Source organism: Salmo salar, chromosome 03, assembly GCF_965601325.2.
Source record: "Salmo salar chromosome 03, fSalSal1, whole genome shotgun sequence".
In the NCBI taxonomy this organism is placed as follows: Eukaryota; Metazoa; Chordata; class Actinopteri; order Salmoniformes; family Salmonidae; genus Salmo; species Salmo salar.
The window spans coordinates 66,178,759-66,202,525 of NC_138293.1; the positions used below are offsets into that span (position 1 = coordinate 66,178,759).

Below are 23,767 nucleotides of genomic sequence, written 5' to 3' on the forward strand. Positions count from 1 at the left end.
TGTACTGTACTTTATTCACAGTGTGTCATGCTGTGTTCACGCTCGTGTCACATTCTGTTATAGACGGCCAGACTGGCACATGGGTCAACACAGCCTGGGGCAGACAGCCCTCTTCCTGGGCATGGGCGGGCAGGCACGAGGACATCAGAACTATTTATATCCACTTATTAGACCAGCACTGTTTTCCTAATGAAGCTGTGTCAAATGATAAGGTGGAAAGAGTGGACCCAGATCTACTTTATGCAGTACGATATGCCCCTTGAAGATTGTACATTTATTCCAACCTTTTGGGAACCACTCTAGCATTCCTCCATCTATATTGATGGAGGAATGCCAGAGGAGCAAAGTGATTATTCAATCTACTTTGTAGAATGTTTGTTGCTGTACTTAGTTGTTTTTGTAGTTAAAAAAAATACCTATTGAGATGACCCAGTTGAGTGAATTATGCCATTCTTTGCAGCAAAGCATGTAATTGTATAAATATATCTGATTTAGAGTATACACTGACTGTACAAAACATTAAGAACACTTGCTCTTTCCATGAGATAAACTGACCAGGTGAATTTGAGATGAAAACTATTATCCCTTATTGATGTCACTTGTTAAATCCAATTCAAATCAGTGTAGATGAAGGGGAGGAGACAGGTTAAAGAAGGACGTTTAAGCCTTGAGACAATTGAAACATGGATTGTTTATGTGTGCCATTCAGAGGGTGAATGGGCAAGACAAAACAATTAAGTGCTTTTGAACGGATATGGTAGTAGGTGCCACTGGTTTGTGTCAAGAACTGAACATGGGCCAACAGCCGTGTGGATGGGGGGGGGGGGGGGGGGGGAGGGAGATAACTCAATATTAGGAAGGTTTTCTTAATGTTTTGTAATGTTTAGATTGAGATAATACAAAAAACTCAAATTGAGAGTAGCAAAGTGAAATGCCATCTCCAGTGAACCATCCAGATGCTCTAAATATGTGCAATGTGAAGTGATATCCATGGAATTTGTTTAACAAACCACAAAAAAAATTGAAATAACTTTGGCATGGGTCAATAACTATGAATGTTATAAACGTAACCAGACAAAGGCCATTACCTTATCAGGATCAGCTAACAGACATATTCTCAGTCAGCCATGGCCAAGACAAAATATTCATAAAATAACATGAAGCTGACACAATCTGATGTCACTGTGAATCCATCCCCCCAGTCACCTTCTTTGAGTCTCGCTGGCAGTCCAAGCAACACAGCTGGAAATTATGCAATGTGAACAAAGAGAAATTGTGAAGGGAAACTCAACAATCATCCTAGGTTTACACAAAGGTCAAGTCACTAATTTGAAACAACCCCTTAGGTCCCCTGTAAGTGACTATGATCTGCTGTGCCTGTAAGCATAGATTTACAATGTATAATTTCCCAACCACTTGTTAATGTAGCTAGGTTAGCCTAAATAGTTATTTTCTTTTGTGAGTTGCTGTTAGAAAAAAAATAGAAAATAAAGAAGTAGAATGAGAAAAATTTGAAATTAAAATATATTTTCCCCCACCATTCAATCATATAATTTACTTCACATAAATTAAATTCTCTATATAAGAGAGCACATTTTATAAGTACATTTTTGGATTGAATGTGTTCATCTGATGTGTGTGGTCCCTTTAAGAGGAGTCAAAAGAAAATGCTGCATTTATAACCAAGTGGGCAGCTGGTATTTACCACACTGGTAAAAATCCATTGAAAGAACCTCCAACTGGTAATTACTAGTGGTAAACTCGTGTACCATCTCCGAGCTCCGATTTCTCACACATGCTGAACTCTGACGTCACATATTAAGGAAATGGTCTCAATAAACAGCATTTTCGGCAGTAAAATGAAACAACAAAACAGTATTTATAGAAAACAATCTATTCATGTGTTTTTCTAACACTATAATTTGTTTGCGAGCATGATAGCTGTACTTTTTGTCGATGGTTGACATGAGCCAATCGGCGTTTCTCAACAAGTTCAAAGCACGTGAATGCACCCAACTCGTATTGACGACTTCACAACTGGTAATTACCACCTTCCCACTTAGTTATCAACGCAGCAGAAGTCCCAGCATCCCAAGCGATACAGCTAGCTAACTAGTAAGCCAAACCGGCTTTTGACAAATATTTCTTATAACAAATAATTTGTGGGTGCAAAACCAATTTCAGATTAATACATAGGAAACGGACATTATTGATGTTGCATACTGAATAGGTATGTATGTTCTGGCTAACTTAAATGTGCCTCAACAACCCTACATCGTTGCAACAAAACAAAAAGACTAACTTAGCTAGCTAATGCTTTTAGCCTTAGTATAGGCAACAACAAAAAACATGTCTAGTTAACAAGCTATGTCACAGATGAAAGGGTTAGTTATAAGTATCTCTGTCTAGGTAGATATTTTTACTCGATTACAAGCTCGGGTACATCAAGCAATGTAGCATGTCAGGGCGAAAGAGGACGCAAATATCCGTACCGGAGACCGAGGACCAAGTAAAAAGGGGCGTGTCACTGAGACAGGTGAGGTCTACCGTCCATGACCATGAGTGCGGTGTTGTTAAACCAGGGACAGTGAAGAGTCAGTACTTCTCCAAGGAGGGGGACCCTCAAAGGCTTGGAGAAGAGTTCTTCAACCAGCCCTGTATAAGTTTGGCTAAAGCATTCCTGGGCAAGGTACGTTCCCTAGAATCAAACATCATTGTAACCCAAACTGCTGTTGAACAACCCTTGATCAGATATGGATGATATGATTATAACACAGTAGATAGGCCTATGACTAGGGCAGCCCTCGTGATGGGAAGGGTGCTCCTTGTGGACTAATGTCTACCTCTGATATAGCTACAGATTGATTGAACTTTCTTTGCTCCCTGAAGTAATCCAACAATGTGTACGCCACCATCTTGTCTATTTCAAGTCTTTTCTCATTGATCGAGACTGGTGGGTGTCCACCCCAAGGTGCTCATGTCATGAAGGACAGACACCAGTCTCGATCAATGAGAGAAGACTTGAAATAGACAAGATGGTAGCGTACATACTGTTGGATTACTTCATGGAACAATAATGAAAATGGAAAAACAAAAATTATCTGGTGTAACAATCTTTAGTCACCTCTAAGGATTATTGTTGCAACTAAGAGTTGGAAAGGTCATCTATTTTAATCCTGAACAGAAACACTGTGCTTGCATTCAAACGACCAGCAAATTTCAAAGCCAGGAAGTGCTTGTGTATGCAGAGTTACTATTAATAATCATGACTCCTTTCCACATTGCTTCTTTTTAAGCCCTGTGCATGTTTGTGTTTAATTAAGCTATGTCTGGACCAGTTTACAGGAAGGCTGTAATAAAAAGTATAAAAGCCATTATCATGTGGCAAGGCTTCCGGGCTGGTTGTTAATTGTCAGAGAAGCTTGGTCGTCGTCGTCCCCCCCCCCCCCCCCCCCCCCCGGTGTGATCATGCATTCCAGCACACACTGCCTCAGAACACTGTGTGGTTTGTGAACAGTCCTTTGCTCAATGCTGAAATAATTGCTCTCCTCAATGGTGACTTCTTTCAACGGCACTGAAAGAAACCCTCTGACTCTGAGTAGTTGGTGCTGACTGAGATCCAAACAACTGATGGGAGAGGACTTATTTCTTTCCTTCTCACATTAACCTCATTTTATACTACTTTGTCCCCCCCAGCTCCATCTATACTAAATGCCTTCTCAATGGAATCTCATGGCCTCTGTTGATTTTGTATTTGTATTTATTATGGATCCCCATTAGCTCCTGCCAAAGCAGCAGCTACTCTTCCTGGGGTCCAGCAAAATTAAGGCAGTTTATACAATTTGAAAACATTGCAATACATTCACAGATTTTACAACACGCTGTGTGTCCTCAGGCCCCTACTCCACCACTACCACATATAGTACTAAATCTGTGTGTATGTTATCATGTGTATGCATTTGTCTGTGCCAATGTTTGTGTTGCTTCACAGTCAGTAGTTTAGACAGACAGTGTGATGCATTCAACATGTCAATACCTCTCAAAAATAAAAGTAGTGAAGTCAATCTCTCCTCCACTTTCAGCCAGGAGAGATTGACATGCATATTATTAATATTAGCGCTCTGTGTACATCCAAGGGCCAGCCGTGCTGTCCTGTTCTGAGCCAATTGCAATTTTTTGTGGCACCTGACCACTCGACTGAACAGTAGTCAAGGTGCGACAAAACTTGGGCCTGTAGGACCTGCCTTGTTGATAGTGTTACAGTTTTTCTCAGTCGCTTTGGTGCATGTTTCACATCATCCCTAACATGTGCAAAATAATAAGTGCATTTCTCAGAACAATTTGTACAAACTGCAATATACAATAGATGTGTTTCTAAAGCTAGTCAGTCACTAAAAATCCTTAGTACATCTCTCAAAAGTAAATATTCATGCCAATGATCATGTCAGTGTCATCAGAATGATAAGTCATTGAGTCATTGTTCACGAACAAGGTCGTCAAAATGTTTAGGCATGTTGTCAATGGAACTGTGTACTTTGACAGTATTACCTGATGTAAACTTAGGCTACAGTTTGGATGACAGTTACTGTATTGAAAATGCACAAGGCTGCACTTCTATGGCATATATCAATTTCAACAGTACTATTTACATATTACTGTATGTGGGTTATTGATTGAAAGAGACTGGACAACCCAAGGGGCACAAAGGAAAAAAAACGAAATTAGAAAGAAACACAGGAACCCCCCCCCTAAGGCACAACTTTGCCCGCAGCACTGTTCTAGTGCTGTCTCCTCACATCCAGACGTTCCTGTCTGTCGGCCCACATATTCTCATCCACATCACACCGGATATTTTCCCTTCCAATGCAACGTGGAAAGAATCTTTTGGAATGCCTTATCCATCCTCTGCAGGCGTCTACTGTGATGTCCTCACATGCTGCATCCATTGCAGCCAGCAGGGTCATCTGTGTGTGTGGCTGACGATCGTACACCTTCCACCTCCATGCTGAAAAGAACTCCTCCATTGGGTTAAGGAATGGTGAATAAGGTGGGAGGAATTCTATGAGCATCCTCGGGTGGGTCACAAACCATTGCCTTATGATGTTTGATCGATGGAAACTCACATTATCACAAATGACCACATACTTTGGCAAATCCTCTCTAAACAGACCCCTCTCATCATCAGGGATGAGAGCCCTGCAGAGAGTCTCTAAAAAGTTGAGTAGATGCTGGGTGTTGTATGGCCCTACAAGGGGGATATGGGTTAGGACACCATGCTCCGAAATAGCAGCACACATGGTGATATTTCCTCCCCGTTGGCCTGGCAAATCCACAGTAGCTCTGTGACCGATGATATTCCGACCCCGCCTTCTGCATTTGGTCAGGTTGAAGCCAGCCTCATCCACGTATCCAAAGTTGTGAGAGGGTTCACTTGATTCCAACTCCATTATACGCTATATCCCAGAACACACAGTTGAATTTGTTTTGGTAAGGAAGAGTGACATAAAATGTACATATATTGCATGTTCCTTCCACAGCAATGGAAATGTGTGCAGTTTATGCTTACTGTACTATGTATCACTATAAAATGTTGCTGTAAAGTAGTTACATAGATATGTTTTACCTGTACATACTGGTACCGTAGCTCCTCATTCCTTTGGAATGGTACACGGTACAGCTGTTTCATACTCTTCTGGTTTCTATGCAGCACCTTGTCGATGGTTGAGATGCTAACCGTATGGATGTTTTCAAAGACATCGTTGTCTTCTATAATGGTCCTTTGTATTTCCTTGAGTCTCATGGCATTGTTTGCTCGGACCATGGTGCAAATAGCCTCCTCCTGTTGAGGTGTGAAAAGGCGTCCTCTGCCACCGGTTTGAGGTAATCTTGCAGTCCTATGTGGGGAAAAATGCAGTGATGCATCGCACACTTTCACATAGACAAAAACTATGCGAACACACATTTTACTGTAAAACATACAGGTGGGTGCATGTAAGGTGCAGTATGTATCTGTATAGAGTATATTTCTGTATGCTGTGAAATACAAGTGGACTACTGTAATATGAAGCATTGTAGGAAGTATACAGTATACTGCTTATATACAGTAACTGTGCACTGTACATTGGTGGACATACCTGTTCTCTCTTCGAAACGTTTGAACTATTGAGGACACGGTTGATCTCCCAATATTCGGCTGCACCCTTCGACCCGCCTCAGCCATTGTAAGGCCATGATTGACAACATGGTCTACAATAGTGGCCCTTATGTCATCAGATATGCGCCTATGTCCTCTTCTGCCTCTTCCTCTGTTTTGCCTTCCACCACGCATCCTTGCTCCTCTTCTTCCTCCTCCTCTTGGCTGTTGACCCTGTTCGTTTCCTGGTCCATCCATTATTGTAAAATTGCAACTCAGTGTTGTGGTCTGTCTATATATGCTTGCCAATTGATTCTTCATGCACCTTTGAGCAATTTAGACAACTGGTTGATTGTTGGTTGAACTAACACTTTACATTACTTCATGAGTGAGGGTCAATTTCACCTGCACCAATCATCAATTCACGTTTTTGTACAAAAGGTCAAATAGAAATGTGTAAAACTATGCTTGACAGTTTATGACAAATAGTTCAACAATTTTGCATGTAATGGCTTATGCAAGGAACTAATGCCTAGATGTTTTGAGGGGTAAGACTATTCAACAGAGAACCATCTACTATATTTTGATCAACGTGACATGAGCAATTGAAAATGTGGAAAAAAGCTGACACTTGTACATTATCAATTGCAATATGTACAAAAGCAATTGCAATTTGTTCAAAGGAATAAGAAATTGCTTTAATGATGTGCACAAGTGACTAGATGATTTGGAATTTGTACAAGTAGTATCAAGAATGGCACTTCTGATCTAAGAAATGCACCAAAGTGACTGAAGAAAAACTGTAAGGCAGAGCATCGCTTTATTATAGACAGACTTCTCCCCATCTTAGCTACTACTGCATCAATATGTTTTAACCATGACATTTTACAATCTAGTGTTACTGCAAGCAGTTTAGTCACCTCAACTTGCTCAATTTCCACATTATTTATTACAAGATTTAGTTGAGGTTTAGGGTTTAGTGAGTGTTTTGTTCCAAATACAATGCTTTTACTTTTAGAAATATTTAGGGCTAACTTATTCCTTGCCACCCACTCTGAAACTAACTGCAGCTCTTTGCTAAGTGTTGCAGTCATTTCAGTCGCTGTAGTAGCTGACGTGTAAAGTGTTGAGTCATCCACATACATAGACACTCTGGCTTTATTCAGTCAGTGGCATGTTGTTATTAAAACGTCCTGATTCTAACTGGATTATATTTGATAGGCTTCCATTAAGACAAGTAACTCTTTATCCACATTATAGCAGGGGGTGTAAAGCCATAACACATACGTTTTTCCAGCAGCAGACTATGATCGATAATGTCAAAAGCTGCACTAAAGTCTACAAGACAGCCCCCACAATCATTTTATCATCAATTTCTCTCAGCCAATCATCAGTCATTTGTGTAAGTGCTGTGCTTGTTGAGTGTCCTTCCCTATAAGCATGCTGAAAATCTGTTGTCAATTTACTGTAAAATAGCATTGTATCTGGTCAAACACCATTTTTTCCAGAAGTTTCCTAAGGGTTGGTAACAGGCTGATTGGTTGGCTATTTGAGCCAGTAGAGGGGGCTTTACTATTCTTGGGTAGTGGAATGACTTTAGCTTCCCTCCAGGCCTGAGGGCACACACTCTCTAGTAGGCTTAAATTGAAGATGTGGCAATATTGTCTGCTATTATCCTCAGTAATGTTCCATCTAGGTTGTCAGACCCTGGTGGCTTGTCATTGTTGATAGACAACTTTTTCACCTCTTGAGTTGATGAGTTGAATGATCTAGCTGAACATGGTGGGAAAATGTGTGTTGTTCCTGTATCAACATTGGAGTCCAGCTAGCGGTTGCACAGCCATTGGCACACATACACCATCACCAGGGCTTATTGTGACCCCACACATGTAGTCTAGTTCTCTTCAGAGACAACAATAGATCAAGTTCCTACTGAAGACTTACCCACTGAGGACACACATGAAAGAAAGTCTTTATTTAGGCCATCCCTTGTTTGTGCTGCAAGGTATTGGTCCGTCGGAGTGCGGACGGCACTGAGCTGAGAGGGAGGGTGGTGGAGACTGAGGCCTACCTGGGAGGAGAGGACAAAGCCTCTCACTCTGCTGGGGGAAAATGCACTGAGAGGAACACAGCAATGTTTATGAAACCTGGCACCATCTATGTATACCCCATCTACGGCATCTACCTCTGTATGAATGTTTCCAGTCAAGGTAAGACCATACAACCAAACAGTACAACAGCCAGGCTTAACCTGAAGGCAGTGGAACAAACCACCATTAATAAACCAAACTGCCATTAAAACCACATGCAGTAAAGTTCAGTGTGTTGGCCTTATCTGTAGGAAAATCACCTCATTAGAGACTAAGTAGTGCTGTATCTCCCAGACTCCCCCATGTTACTTTCATTAGGCGATAGTTCTCTTTTTTCAACTGTTTCTCATTATTGAAGACGTTATATTATATGTTGCACCACGTTATTATCCACTCATTCACACTGGAGAAAGGGCAAAGGAAGGAGACAGTATGGCTCCCCTCTATCATGCCCTGTGTGTGTTCTCTCTAGGGGAGGGTGCTGCCGTGCTTCTGCGGGCTCTGGAGCCTCTACATGGCCTGCCTCTTATGAGGCAGCTGCGGACAGCCAGGCGGAGGGAGGGGGCCCGGCCCCTGAAGGACAAGGAGCTATGCAATGGTCCCTCAAAGCTGTGCCAGGCCCTGGACATACCACGCTGCTTCGACCGGAGAGACCTAGCCTCAGAGCCAGAGGTGTGGCTGGAGAGGGACCCCCAGATAGGACCGCAGGAGCCAGACCTCAAGGAGGTGGTCTCAGCAAGCCGGATCGGCATTGACTCTCATGGGGAATGGGCCACCAAACCCCTTCGCTTCTATCTGCGTGGTCACCACTGTGTGAGTGTAGTGGACAAACAGGCAGAGGCAGAGAGTTGAAACTGGGAATATTTTTGGAATTGTATCAAACCATGATGAGTACATACTTAACGTTTTTTTTCTTAACTATAACCAGGTTTTTACAGACATAATGCTAGAGCAAGTGAAAACATGTCAGCTATGAGCTATTTCAGTCATTTGGTCTAGCTATGGGGAAATCATTGCAAAAGACCCAAAGCCAAAATGTTTGCTCCGAGGGGAATCCAGACTCAATATATCATTATTTCTACTTAGATACACACATTGTTGCCCAAACACAAATCCCACAGATATGGAATATGCCATATTTCTATGCTACAAATGATTAAACTACATTCCAAACATCTGTAAAATATTTGATCTAGCCTCCCCTCCCTGCTATCAAAGCAACTAGAATTTCCATTCCAGTCATTCTCAATCTTCCACCTGTTTTTTAATAAAAGTCCTTGCTTGAAAAGTTCTCTTGGAATCATTGATTTCACAGATGTTTGAAACGTCGTGCTCCTCAAAGCAGAAACATCATGTCTGATGTTTGGCATCTTTTCATTCTTTCCCTCCCACTGAGACTCCTGGGGGAGGCAGCCTTGCCTGCAGCCTGGAATTAGCATTGGGGTTGTTTTCCTACATTGTGTTTGTTGGAGATGAATTAGCATTGGGGTTGTTTTCCTACATTGTGTTTGTTGGAGATGAATTAGCATTGGGGTTGTTTTCCTACATTGTGTTTGTTGGAGATGAATTAGCATTGGGGTTGTTTTCCTACATTGTGTTTGTTGGAGATGAATTAGCATTGGGGTTGTTTTCCTACATTGTGTTTGTTGGAGATGAATTAGCATTGGGGTTGTTTTCCTACATTGTGTTTGTTGGAGATGATTTATCACTTTTGGGAACCCCCCAAATCCTCTAATTGGAAAGGCTCAAGTGGGTGGGGTACAGTGTTTAAACTGCCCAATTTATAGGTATCAGTAAAGCTCTTCACACACTGTTATTCAATCATGTAGTATTGAAAACAAGGCATTGAACGTAAAACATCTAAGAGACAAAGGGAAAAATGATATCACCTAAAAGCTATATACATTGCTCACATTCCCTCAAGCGGAGCAGAACGTTGTGCTTTTTTAAATCAGTATTTTTTCCAGTGCATTGATAGATGAGTACAGTATATTAGTTACCTCAAATTGCAATATTATCCAGTTGGCTGAAAGCAGCAAGCACCATAATAAGGCCTTTGTACAGCAGCAGTCCGTATCATTCTGTCCGTCTGGTATTTCAGAAAGGGTCCTTCATCTCATGACAGACCTCTCTACTCCAGAGGAGACTGGAAGAGGTAGATGACAGACCTCTCTACTCCAGAGGAGACTGGAAGAGGGAGATGACAGACCTCTCTACTCCAGAGGAGACTGGAAGAGGGAGATGACAGACCTCTCTACTCCAGAGGAGACTGGAAGAGGGAGATGACAGACCTCTCTACTCCAGAGGAGACTGGAAGAGGGAGATGACAGACCTCTCTACTCCAGAGGAGACTGGAAGAGGGAGATGACAGACCTCTCTACTCCAGAGGAGACTGGAAGAGGGAGATGACAGACCTCTACTCCAGAGGAGACTGGAAGAGGGAGATGACAGACCTCTCTACTCTCTCTACTCCAGAGGAGACTGGAAGAGGGAGATGACAGGGTCCTCATGGTTGGTGACCACCAGAACACTTCTGAATTTGTCAAAGAGGGTCTTCAGCTGAGAGCGCCTCATGTTCTCATTATACATGATCTCTTCCAGGTGATGGTGCCCTCGGAAGTAGTGCAGCAGCCTGGAAGGAACATCACACAACAGGCAGAGAAATGAGACTAAAGCAAATTCTCCACCAAATCATTAGCTGAGTAAATCTAGCATGAAGCAGCACTTGTTAGAGCCAGTAATCACATTAGTGCATCCTGCACACTATGCAGTCACACGATTGATTCACTGCTTAGGGCTTTGGCATTTTTCTTCAAGCTTTTTCTCACTTCTGCAACTCAATAATTTGTTACACCTCCGGAAAATAACATTCTCTTTCCCATATATTCTTACATGACGACAGGATGAGAAAAATATTTTTTCAACGCCTTGAACAAAAATCCTTTAATTCTCCACAAGACCAAGCTGACAGATGTATGTTTGTTCTGAAGATATACGAGTCACAAGAGCCTCCAGCCCAGGTCCTTCAAAACGACCCAGCCCACCTCTCATACTGGCTGTTACACAATAGAGGGCGCCATTACGCCACTGTCCACAGCCACCGAAATACAGTAGCCCACTAGTAAAGGGCAGGAGACATACTGTACCTGGCAAACATGCGCAGGTCTTCAGGGCTCTGTGCAGCCGGAATGTTGAGGATGACCTGACGCTCATGCTCTGTCAGGCTGGCCAGTAACGTCTCGGTCATCCTCCTGTTTAGCGGAGAGTCTCCACCAGGAAGCAGTTCTGCACTGGAGTTATCCATACTGGGACTGGTCAGGGTCATGTCATCACTGCTGGCTACAGAGAGAGAGAGAGAGAGAGAGAGAGGGGTGGAGAGAATGAGGAGAAGGAATAACAGACAGGGGTTGATGATTAGCTGACTAGAGGCACAATTGTAGCAGATAACCCTATTGAACAGGTTAACCAGGTACGGTAGTACATTAAAACATCCTCTATCATAAAGATAGAGCGTACTTCATCAACACTTCACCCCCAGAGTGCAAGACAGTTGGTTGAAGGGGAAGTTCACATACTTGGGGATCCGAAGCTGAGGGCACTGGGTGTGCTGAGGCTGCGGCCCCCCACCCGGGCCACCAGGGGGAGCTCCTCATCCCGCAGCAGACCTGGCTCCTCCTCACTGGGGGGCACCAGCAGACATACGTAGGTATGGAGCTGGATCAGCAGGCGCCGCTGGAGCATCCACACCACCATCTGGATCAGCTGGGCCTGGCCAGAGGGGGAAGGGGGTGGAGGGGAAAGGAGAAGGGACAAACTGGGTCAGAGACACCACTCAAAGAAAAAAACTGAACAAGTGGAACTGGAAGAAGTGTCTCCCTGTAACTGGGCGCATCTGTTTCAGACAGACAGGTTCCAACCTGGCCCAAAATAGAGCCAAGAAATATCTGCGTGTTCTGGTCCTGTTCTCATGAAAAATAGATGTTGAGAAGGATGGAGTTGATGTGATGTCTTTTATAATTTATCATCTTCGCTTAGAGAGCTCAGCCAAACCAGGATGGGTCTGGGAGAGAGCCCTCTTTCTGCTTCAGATATCAGCATTTCTGATTATATGCTGAGTAGCTTTCTGGAAGCTATCCTTTAGTCAAAACGAGCGTGTGTACCGTAATTTCCGGACTATTAAGCGCACCTGAATATAAGCCGCACCCACTGAATTTAAAAAAATATATTATTTTGAACATAAATAAGCCGTACATGTCTATAAGCCGCAGGTGCCTACCGGTACATTGAAACAAATGAACTTTACACAGGCTTTAACGAAACACGGCTTGTAACAAAAATAAATAGGCTTTAACGAAACACGGCTTGTAACAAAAAATAAGCAGTAAACAGTAGCCTACCAAGAAAGTCATTGGTCACCATCTTCCTCCTCCTGTGCACTGAAACCACTGAAGTCATCTCCTTCGGTGTCGGAGTTGAATAGCCTCAGAATTGCTTCATCCGATATTGGATCGTTTTCATTGTCGCTCTCGTCACTTTCATCCGGAGACAAATCCCCCGCTGAGCACTCTTCAACACGCAGCAGTCCAGCCTTTCGAAACCCGTTGATGATAGTGGATTTTTTGACAATGCTCCACTCTCAGGACCCACTGGCAGACTTGACCATAAGTTGCTCTTCGCATGCGGCCCGTTTTAGTGAAGGATTTCTCCCCACTTGTCATCCAAGCCTCCCACTGAACACGGCGCGCCACCTTAAATGCACGATTTACACTGATGTCGAGTGGCTGCAAATACTTTGTGCCCCCAGGAATCAGGGTGACAAAATGACTACCGTAATCAGAATGATGGGAAGTTTGAGAGCACTCGATTTAATCTAAACAGAAAACAAAAAAGTTGTTTGACCTTAACCCGTTCTGCAATTTCATTGGTCTAATGAAAGCTTCATGCCGCCAAAAAACTGAGCACGTCACAGAATGTTTTTTTGGAGAAAAAAAAATTGCAAGCGGGAAAAATCCATATATTAGCCGCACCCTTGTTTAAGCCGCGAGGTTCAAAGCGTGGGAAAAAAGTTGCGGCTTATAGTCCGGAAATTACGGTATTTCCTAATAGACCTACCTCCTGCACAGAAGCATCCAGTGGGTTCCTAAACTCAGACAGTGAGAGGGGAAGGGAGAACTTGGCCAGCATGGAAGGCAGGTCATGACCTGGGAACTGCTGGCCAAACGCCTCAGCCAATGGAGAGTACCTATGCAAGAAGAAGGAGATGGTGATTTCTTACTTCTTCATATTGTACCCGGTACAAATGTTCAAGCAGGAGAGAATCCTTTCAGTCTACAGTACAAAACACAGACAGACACAGTGGCCCAAAGAAAATCTAATTCAGTCAACAAAAATAATGGGTTAACATAATATGACATCACATTTTGTTATAGATTCACCATCCAATCATTAGGTCATAATTCAACATTAGCACCCTGATGCTCATGATGACAGCGTATTATGTTGGTATAAAATGGATGTACAGATTAGTGTCTGGTTCATTAGTTTAGCCACCTCTCAGTACACACCCTGTTAATGAGGCATGGCAGGAATGAGAGAAGGAGAGAAAGGGAGCACGAGGCTGTTCAAACACTCACACACACAGATACTCACAGGCTGATGTTGGCGTGTGGGGACAGCATGTAGACATTGTTCTCACACAGAGGGTACACTATGATGGCTTTTCCCCAGTACACCAGGTGAGCAGCAATCTGGAAGATCTGCACACACAACGAACAGAAACAAAAATGTAACTGTGAAAATGAATTATTGGGCATGGACAGAACCTGTCTATTGAAATGAAATATTACTGAAGAGAAAGAAGATTCCTAATTTACTCCACTAGATGGCAGTATGAGAACAGCAACATGACACCAACGCTATGGTGTGACATTGAGGACAGTTTGTAATGACTTGCTATTCTTTATATTGACAATTCTTTATATTGCAGCATGTTAGTGTTCAGCAACTTACAGTTAAATATAGTCCCCTGTTGAAAAGTGGGCCGATGTCAACTAAACCTGGCTTCAAATACTATTTAGGGTATTTCAATTGCTTTCAAATACATTTGGAAGTAAGTATTTATATTTCATTTTTAAAGACAAGTAGTTGAATATTGGAACGTATTTGGAAATACACTTTAGAAAGTATTTAAAAATACTAAAATACACTTGACTCCAATTCACTCCTATGCATTTAACCCAGGCATTTGAAAATAGTATTTGAAATTAGTATTTGAAAATGCTTTCAAATAGTAGGCTATTTATTGGAAATTATTTGAAATACATTTACATACTTCCAATAAGTATTTTATTCAGCCACATTGTATTAAAATAATCAAATCAAATACCCATGGCTGGTGTCACTGATACAAGGTGCTCCTACCAACCTGTAGCAGGTTCAGGTCTGCATCCTGTGCCAGCTGCTGCAGGTTCTTGACTGCAGAGCAGGTCTTAATGAGGCGCACCAGAGCAGGAGAGCAGTCCAAAGGCAGCTGGGCCAGCAGAGCCTTCTCACTGTCCAGCAACAGCAGAGCATGATACGGCCTGGGGGACAACAACACATACATTTAACACAGAGCCTATGTTAATGACTAATTATCACTAGTTACATTCTATATAGTCCATGAAGTGTATGGAAATACACTTAGTGCCCCTTCATTGCTAGAAATGTACTTTTTTCTTTTGGAAAATACTCATAATATATAGCTATCATTATGGCTTATATTTAAGTTTCATTGCATGTTTTACTAAGGGACAAATTGGAGTTGTAGTATTTTGAGATGAAGACGCTGTAACATTGGTTTGACTAAACATAAGCATGTGAAAGGCAGAAGAAGTAAATAAAGAATACCATTAGGTGGCGCTGTGGCCTACAGGAAATCATTGGTAAAGCTGCTCACCAGATGCAGTTAATAGTTCCACATAAAGAAGCAGGCCACAAGAGCTAACTGTTACCACAAAGAGTTCTCTCTCACAGCCTCTGTATATTATTACTGGAAAACTTTCCAGAATACAGATCAACCAAATGTCCACATACAATGAAAGCCTACAAAGTTCTACCTTCAGTTACAACTTGTAACCCACACGTCACAAACAGTGTTCAGTAGCTCACACCTTATGGCCTTGAGGCTACGCTCCAGAGCCTCTGGGGGTACGTGGTTGCCCCCTACCCGGTGGATCTTGTGAGGTAAACAGAAGCTCACCTCCAGCCAGTTGTTGATGTGGAGCCTCACCACCCCTGTTGTACACAGGCTAGAAACACAACACAGACTCTATTATTACACCTGCACTGTAAGAACAAAGAAACTATCCACAAATACATGATTTTGTAGGGTGTTTTTACAAACCTGTCATATGCCTCCTTCAAGTCCCTGGCAAGCTTGCATTTAGGAAGGATTTGTCTGAACGGTGACTGAGGGCTGCCATCAGCTAAGAGCGAAAACACCGAAAATCAAGTCACATACATTGACCTCTCCATGACATTGTAAATCCATGTCGCGTGAAGACTTTGACAAAGACACCTCTCATCCCCATCTTCTTTGGAACAATATGGAGAGGAAAATATCTGCATTGTTCTGTAAAATGCTATCAGTAAAGTGGGTACTTCATGGTATACGGTCCTTAATGGCGGGTACTTTTTGGTACTAGACTCAAGCACTGAGTGGTGTGTTTTGGGTAATGTAGTATGTGACTCACTCTCGGTCATGTTGGTGACCTCGTCCTGCACGGCCAGCATCAGCTTGGCCTCTCTGGTGAGGTACTGGCAGCGGCGCTCCTCGTGCTGCAGGGCGATGGCGATGCGCCGGGACAGGTTGTGCATGCAGCTGATGACTGACGGGTCGGCGTTGGCCTGTAAGGGGCGCAGGGACAGAGAGACGGCATTATGAGACACTGGTGCAAAGCAGCTGGAACACTGATCACACTTCAACACTTGGTTAAAGGGACACTTCGAGATTGTGGCAATTAAGGCCCTTTATCTAATTCCCCATAGTCAGATGAACTCGTCAATACAATTTTTATGTCTCTGCGTCCAGTATGAAGGAAGTGAAAGGTTGTTTCGTGAGCCAATGCTTACTAGCGTTAGGACTGGAAGTTCACAGTTAGCAATTGCGCTTGACATACAAATGGTATCCACAAGTTCATCTGACTCTGGGGAAGTAGATAAAGGGTCTTAATTGACAAAATCGCAAAATATCCCTTGAATTTTTTACTACTAAAATGTACTTTATTATCAGTTTGTAGATGATTATAAATCTTTAATAGTTATAACACATTGGTTGAAATTGTGAGCATCTACTAAATTATTACATTGCAATTGTAACAGATAGGGAATCTATGGTCCGGCAAGTCAGTAACTCAAGATATCGGTTTGTTTACATCACTAGACCTGAGTATTAGCAGCATTGCTGACTGCAAAACATATTGTGATCTCTAAGTAACTTCAAAACAGCAATATTAGCAACATAAACCATTTAGAGGTTCAATAATAACTTTTTTATTGAGTGGTAAAATAGCCCTAGTTCCAAACTGCTAATTTAAAACATGTGCATACTATACAAAAATAATATCAGATATTTTATCAATACATGCATGTCAAATTTTATTTTTGCAGTTAAATAATTTTGTGTGAACCGACATTGAGTGACATTACTGGCACTCAATTACAAAAAATATGAATCAATAGTGTATTTAAACAAATTACTCATATTTCAAAATAAAAACCAAACAAGTCAAAAGGGCAGGACATAATTTTCTGCATGGTCATGTTAGGCGCAGAGCCGTAGAAAATGCCAGTGAGTGACAGGCTGGGTGGGTTGCTGGGCAGATATGAGGTTAGAACATGACTGTGCACATTCCACCCAGTCTCAGCTGTGCAGGGTTAGGCAGCCTCCAGTGAATCAGCAGTCTGCCAGGCTGAGTCATGCCCAAGGGAGGGTAGTGCCATGCTGGGTAGAGTGATTAAACAGAGGCCACTGCCCCCGCCCAGCTCTCACCCTTCTTTCCACCACAGATAGGTCCAATGCTGGAATGTTATCACCCCAAGAGACCCATCCCTTTCTGAGAAAGCACTCTCCCTGACCTGGCCTCACCCACCCAAATTACCAGCTGATTTATTTTATTTATTTAGAGAACATGTATTTATCACCAATGAATGTGGTGTTTGTAAAATATGCACATAATGTGGAAAACATTTAGCTAATCCAAACCTGAGTATTAGCACTTATTCATCAAATTAAGAGGAATATTATTGACATGACAATAATTATATTCAAGAGGAATGAGAAAGCTATTTGTGGAAAATAAAATAAAAATGACGTTCTTACCCTCAGAGCAAACACAACACTGAACAGGATCATGGTGGGCATCTCCCTCTTAGGTGAGGGGTCTGTCTTGGACACCTGGACAGAAAGAAATAAGATCAGAAATATAATAGATGTTCTAAATCATTCTGACTATGATCAATGGCTTTGCACATCACTATTTAAATCATAATACTTGCTATTGTATGTATTGAAATGTATAAAACAACACAGTGAAAACAATCATGTTTGTCCCGTGACAAAGTTCTCTAGACAAGAATAAACAGCTGTAAATGTCTCCTTTTATTCATGGCTTTTATACTGGTATTTTCAACATCTTATTTACAAAAATACATAAATATATAATAACTTTTTAAAGCTTGGTTTATTACAGTAGGTATTCAATTAAGCTTTTAAATAACATTCTATGAGAGCCATAGCTCATGAATTGTTGGTATAATTTCTGAAAAGGGCCATGTTGTAAGGATTCTAACATACAGCTCAGGCTAGGTTTTTAGGGGATCACACTGATGAGAAATTGCCATTTGGATACAATCAACAGTATACAAATCACATGGATTAAATACATGTCTTTATGGAAAGCAAATGATTCACTGCACCAGTTGAGTAATTTGTTATCAGGTTCATTAGGACACTAATTTCAACCCACCAATAGGCCACATGTAGTCCAGTGAATGGAATAGTACCTATCATCAACCTACTTAGGTTAGATACGTTTTAGTTACGTTACAAACCATTTCAATATTTGTCTAGAATTTCACTCCAAATGATTTCTCCAACCCTTATATTCAACCATTCTATCTTACTTCTGTGAATTGTCAAATAATGATTGTGAAACACTGAGATGTAAGGCACTTCTTCCACTAGATGGAGCGAGGGACCTGAATTCACAGGGTCAGAGTGGAATTAGAAGTCAAATGAGAATTGCCGTTTCAGATCGAGGGGAGAAGAACTGCCCCCTCTCATTGAAGCCACGAAGTTCAAAGCCGACTGCAGGAATTGTTTGCAGAAAATAGTGATTGAGAAAATGTAGGGATTGGGAAAATGTCAATCTTCATGTAAATAAATGAAAATATTCTAAGACAAGCATGGTACCAATAATTGCTTCTATTACACCAGATGTATGTCCTTGAACTGATTATTTTAAAACCAAAAGGTTGCTGGTTCCAATCCCTGAGCCAACTAGGTAAAAAAATCTGTCAATGTGCCTTTGAGCAAGGCACTTAACCCTAGCTGCTCCTGTAAATCGCTCTGCAGAAGAGCATCTACTGAATGACTAATGGAAGCCTGCAGTACCCCAGTAGGCCTTCAACTTGATATAATCATTGAGAGGGGGCAGCACTGAGCTAGCCTGCAACGTCACTTTCTGGAGTAGCTCAAACTAAGCATGTTATGTATCCATGAGACGCCATATTAACCGACTTCCTTGGCTTCAAATGCGCTATTGAGTCTTCACAAAGGGATGAATTGTGTCACGTGACTGATGGCTTTGTCCATCCATTCATATACAGTCATTGTTCAGATCTCATGGTACTGCTGGACTGACTGACAGAGAATCTCTGCGGGTGAATGTGTATTTATGCTCAGGCCATCACAAATTCACAAAAAATTATCTTACCTGAATGGTGTGAGGATGCTGGAGGAGAGTGGGGTGCCCAACGAAACGCACATTGTCTATCTTCAGCTCAAACTTCTTCCCACACATATCAGACTTAGTGGCCAAGATAGTGGCGAGGATGATGTCTGAGAACCTTATTGGAGAAAGAGAGGAGAAAAAGACCTAAGTAAACCAGCTGAGAGTAGAGCAGGAAGGGAGGAGAGCAACAAGATATCTGAGAAAGTGGCAATTATATCTAATTCGGTTTCATTGTCTTTGTTTTATTATTTAGTCCATTGACCTATAATGGTAGCCATAGTGTGACTATGGATAGGAGGGTTAGGTTAATCACATAGATCAGCCTGCAACCTGATTGATGGATCACAGTTTGAAAGGAGCTGGTGTAAATAGTACTTGGAGAGGAGAGACGACAGTGAATAAGCCCCCTCTGGCAGAGAATGTGAGGGCTTTGTAAAAGGGAGGTGACAGACTCATGCTGGTTTACATAGCTCATGCTGCAGGCCGGCCCCATCATCAAATAAAAATTATATCATCGTTATTTGGTGGTATTACTCACCAGAAAACCGAAAAGGGACAGATTCTAATCCAATCTTAATCATGGCTATGTTTTTGTTCTGAGAAATAAGTCAGGATATTATTATGGCTCTGATTGGTTTATCCATGTAGAAGAAGTCTATGTATCTATTCAGAATTGATTTCCCAACAATCAAATATCATCAGATGAAGTGGATTCCAATGCTAAATGAACTGAAGAATCTACGTTGCTGGAGCAATCATTTAACAGGGCTGAATTGAAATGCAGGATTTACCAAGATAGACCAGTGAATCATTCCATCTGTAATAATTCAACAGGAATTTCAGAGATTAAGGTTGGCGTAGGCATGTACATACACACACACACACACACACACACACACACACACACACACACACACACACACACACACACACACAGGATATATATTTATATATGCAAGACAAAACAGGAAGGAAGGAGTGAATAAAGACAAGGGTGTTCTAAACAAAGGAAAGGTGGTTTTAGAATGATTTGGTCTTACCCTGCTACCAACTGTTCATCAGTTAGTGGAGTTTGTTCTCTGAAATGGGAATAGGGCCATAAAAAAAGAAAGAAAACGCAAACAAAAGAAAAAATGCAGCAGACAATTGGACAGAATGCATAACAGAAGGACATCACAAACGAAGCTAAACAAGATTACCACTTGAGAGTGACTTGAATAAATATTTAAAAGCAAATTGATCTCATTTTTGTACCAAAGACTTGATTACAGAAAATGTTGTAACGCTTCACGATGCATTGCTCTTGTCCTGGAGTACAAATGCTATAATTAACCCAGTAACAATTATGAACATGTTATTACAAAGTAATTTAGCATTTGCTTTGTAATTGCATAGTAGTCAACATTAGATGTTGTGGTTAGTGGACTCAACCCCATTAAAACGCAACAACAAAGCAATAACTAAGTAACAACAAGTTACTAGAGAAATGACCATGTTAATATCATAGATGGGTTGAAATAGGTAAAGAGTAAGCCTAACTTGATGTAAATAGGCCTGTAGCTTTTATTTGAGTAACTATCAATTGTAGGCCTGTGTATTTTTGTTAAATTCTAGCTTTTAAATTAAATGAGTCACTGAAATTTTCATTTAAAAAAATGCTGTATCTTGTGGCCACTATTTTGCATGCCAGCCATTTCTTATTACAGCCATTTCTTGTCACTTGAAAATTAAAACGCAAACATTTTAAAAGCCCACATGTTAAACAAAAGGCACTTATTTAACAAGGCTAAAAAGCTCATGTAACCTATCCATTTATTTTACATACATATAGAGTGACTTTCATAATCACATATTCCAAATAACAGATATGGGGTGTATTGCCATGAACCCATGCTGTAAAATCACAGACAAATTTGCAAGAGGGCACAAATACAACCCTAGCCGTCTTGGGTGAACGCGAGCCAATAGGACCCTAGCCAACACACATGCTGCAATTAATCAAATGTTGACAAATTTTGTTCTGATATGAACATATCCAAAACTTGACTGGTTAACAAAATGTATGATGAATATGCTGAATTGGCTATCTAGCGTGCTCCTAACACCTGTGTGTAAGCTAACTGAGGAGGAAGTGTAGTTCATAAACTGGGGGCACACAATGTGTATGGATCTGTGTAAAACTACTAAAGTATGTATCTTTTTTATTTGAAAGATTATTTCTAGCTTGCATGAAAGATAGGGGGCATATAAGCATACGTTTCGAAAACCGCTTCGAAAGCGATGATTATTGACGTTTTTAAACCTTAAAACACAGCATCGGAATTGTAGTTTACACCGAGCCACATGCGGGCGGATGTAATGGCTGAAAATCCTACACAAGGATAAGGGTTTTCGAAAGCTAACAGTCTCCATTCAAAGGGATGTTGTTTATTTCCCCGTCGTAATATAGGCCTAAACATGGAAACATTGTGTAGGTGACATAATATGATGACCAATACCTTGAATCTCCATCTGGGTCTTCAAGAACATCTCCTGTAGTGTTCAATGCATATGGACTTCGCTGTTTTGCTATTGGGCAAAGACATCCGATTAGACGATTGTTTACCAAATCTTACATATCACCCCACATAGCAAGCTAACGTCACACTGTTAAGGACTACTTACTCGTGAGTGATGATGTGCAATCTGCAACCCGTTGAAATGGGTACCTAAAGAGCAATTTGTTCCCTCGGCTACCCGAAGTAACCAAAATTACACTGATAGGGCTTGTCTTTTCACCACATTTGAAGAACCTATTTTCAGACTGTTTATACATAGATTTTCGCTCGCCTTGTAAATCAAATGAAGATGAATGTATGTACATATTTTAACGTCGAGTTAGCTAATTGTTTGTCAATTAATATTTAACATTACTGTGGCTAGTCACATGGTTATAAGAAACCTAGCTACCAGTTGCCAGACTTTCCAACAATTATTAAATATAGCTAGCTCCGAGCTAACTAGCTTATGCTAGCTAAGAAATGCTGAGGGTTAATGTTAGCTATCGCAGCACCATTAGCTACATTGACGAACTACTTAACAACACTCGGTAATATACCGGTGACAATATATTTGAATACTTATATAATTCCGTTATCTGCTGGATGTGTTGTTGTTTCTCTACTCCAGCTCAGCGCTGCCTGCCAATGTTGTGTGTTACACTGATATGTGATGTAGACCGTAAAAATAGTTCCGCTAGTGGGGTGGGAGATTACAGTGATTATGTCTGATTAGCGGTCGATTCTAAAACAAATACCCTGTTGTAAAACTCGCATATCATCACTGTTATTTTTCACATTCAATAGCAATGCAACTGTACTGTAGCTTCGCGAGCCAGCATGATCACGTGGGGCTAATACAACTGGAAAGCATAGAGCAGGGGTTCTTAAACGTTATCACCTCGAGACCCAAATAAAACATAAAATCAAATGAAATGTATTGGTCACATACACATATTTTGCAGATGTTATTGCGGGTGCAGCGAAATGCTTGTGTTCCTAGCTCCAACAGTCCATTGGTATCTAACAATTCACAACAATACACAAATCTAAAATAGAATGGAATGGAATGGAATTAAGAAATACATAAATATTAGGATGAGCAATGTTGAGCAATTTGTGGCATTGACTAAAATACAGTAGAATAGAATACAGTATATACATATGAGATGAGTAAAGCAGTATGTAAACATTATTAAAGTGACTAGTGTTCCATTATTAAAGTGGCCAGTTATTCCATGTCTATGTATATAGGGTAAAAGCCTCTAAGGTGCAGGGTTCAGTAACCGGGTGGTAGCCAGCTAGTGATGGCTATTTAACAGTCTGATGGTCTTGAGATAGAAGCTGTTTTTCAGTCTCTCGGTCCCAGCTTTGATGCACCTGTACTGACCTCGCCTTCTGGATGATAGCGGGGTGAACAGGCCGTGGCTCGGGTGGTTGATGTCCTTGATCTTTTTGGCCTTCCTGTGACATCGGGTGCAGTAGGTGTCCTGGAGGGCAGGCAGTGTGCCTCCAGTGATGCGTTGGGCAGACTTCACTATCCTCTGGAGAGCCCTGCGGTTGCGGGCAGTGCGGTTGCGGGAGGTGCAGTTGCCGTACCAGGCGGTGATACAGCCTGACAGTTTGCTCTCAATTGTGCATCTGCAAAAGTTTCTGAGGGTATTAGGAGCCAAGCCACATTTCTTCAGCCTGTTGAGGTTGAAGAGGTGCTGTTGCGCCTTCTTCACCAAACTGTCTGTATGGGAGGACCATTTCAGATTGTCAGTGATGTATACGCTGAGGAACTTGAAGCTTTCCACCTTCACCACTGCGGTCCCATCGATGTGGATAGGGGCGTGCTTCCTCTGCTGTTTCCTGAAGTCCACAATCAGCTCCTTCGTTTTGTTGACGTTGAGGTTATTTTCCTGACACCACACTGCCAGGGCCCTCACCTCCTCCCTTTCATCATTGTTGGTAATCTGTTGTATCGTCTGCAAACTTGATGATTGCGTTGGAAGCATGCGTGGCCATGCA

General features: G+C 41.6%; 2 protein-coding genes across 4 annotated transcripts; one reads left to right on the top strand and one right to left on the bottom strand.

Annotated features, from left to right (window-relative positions):
• Positions 1 to 2,061: 2,061 nt before the first annotated feature.
• On the top strand, positions 2,062 to 9,511 carry mpg (N-methylpurine DNA glycosylase). Of its 2 annotated transcripts, none has more exons than XM_014192991.3 (3): positions 2,062 to 2,536; positions 8,139 to 8,343; positions 8,696 to 9,511. In XM_014192991.3, exons 1-3 carry the CDS (start codon positions 2,459 to 2,461, stop codon positions 9,073 to 9,075), a joined length of 663 nt encoding a protein of 220 aa, XP_014048466.1. In that variant the 5' UTR covers positions 2,062 to 2,458; the 3' UTR covers positions 9,076 to 9,511. The 2 variants fall into 2 exon arrangements, with proteins under 2 accessions (XP_014048466.1, XP_014048465.1); XM_014192990.3 differs by having other exon boundaries at positions 2,063 to 2,689.
• Positions 6,935 to 22,436, bottom strand: LOC106601082 (GATOR1 complex protein NPRL3). Of its 2 annotated transcripts, XM_014192986.3 has the most exons (14): positions 21,882 to 22,436; positions 21,716 to 21,785; positions 20,258 to 20,296; positions 19,200 to 19,332; positions 17,585 to 17,659; positions 15,957 to 16,110; positions 15,608 to 15,689; positions 15,375 to 15,512; positions 14,648 to 14,804; positions 13,873 to 13,979; positions 13,336 to 13,465; positions 11,799 to 11,991; positions 11,370 to 11,562; positions 6,935 to 10,855 (listed from the first exon to the last, which is right to left on the bottom strand). In XM_014192986.3, exons 1-14 carry the CDS (start codon positions 22,078 to 22,080, stop codon positions 10,690 to 10,692), a joined length of 1,836 nt encoding a protein of 611 aa, XP_014048461.1. In that variant the 5' UTR covers positions 22,081 to 22,436; the 3' UTR covers positions 6,935 to 10,689. The 2 variants fall into 2 exon arrangements, with proteins under 2 accessions (XP_014048461.1, XP_014048462.1); XM_014192987.3 differs by lacking the exon at positions 20,258 to 20,296.
• Between the last annotated feature and the right edge of the window lie 1,331 nt (positions 22,437 to 23,767).

Coding starts and splice junctions, on each gene's coding strand:
- mpg (XM_014192990.3), top strand. CDS start 2,459: ATGTCAGGGCGAAAGAGGACGCAAATATCCGTACCGGAGACCGAGGAC. Junction 2,690..8,138: donor CTAAAGCATTCCTGGGCAAG/GTACGTTCCCTA, acceptor TTGTGCTGCAAG/GTATTGGTCCGTCGGAGTGC. Junction 8,344..8,695: donor TATGAATGTTTCCAGTCAAG/GTAAGACCATAC, acceptor TGTTCTCTCTAG/GGGAGGGTGCTGCCGTGCTT.
- LOC106601082 (XM_014192986.3), bottom strand. CDS start 22,080: ATGTACATACATTCATCTTCATTTGATTTACAAGGCGAGCGAAAATCT. Junction 15,513..15,607: donor TTGAAGGAGGCATATGACAG/GTTTGTAAAAAC, acceptor TTGTGTTTCTAG/CCTGTGTACAACAGGGGTGG. Junction 14,805..15,374: donor CGTAGCCTCAAGGCCATAAG/GTGTGAGCTACT, acceptor GTTGTCCCCCAG/GCCGTATCATGCTCTGCTGT.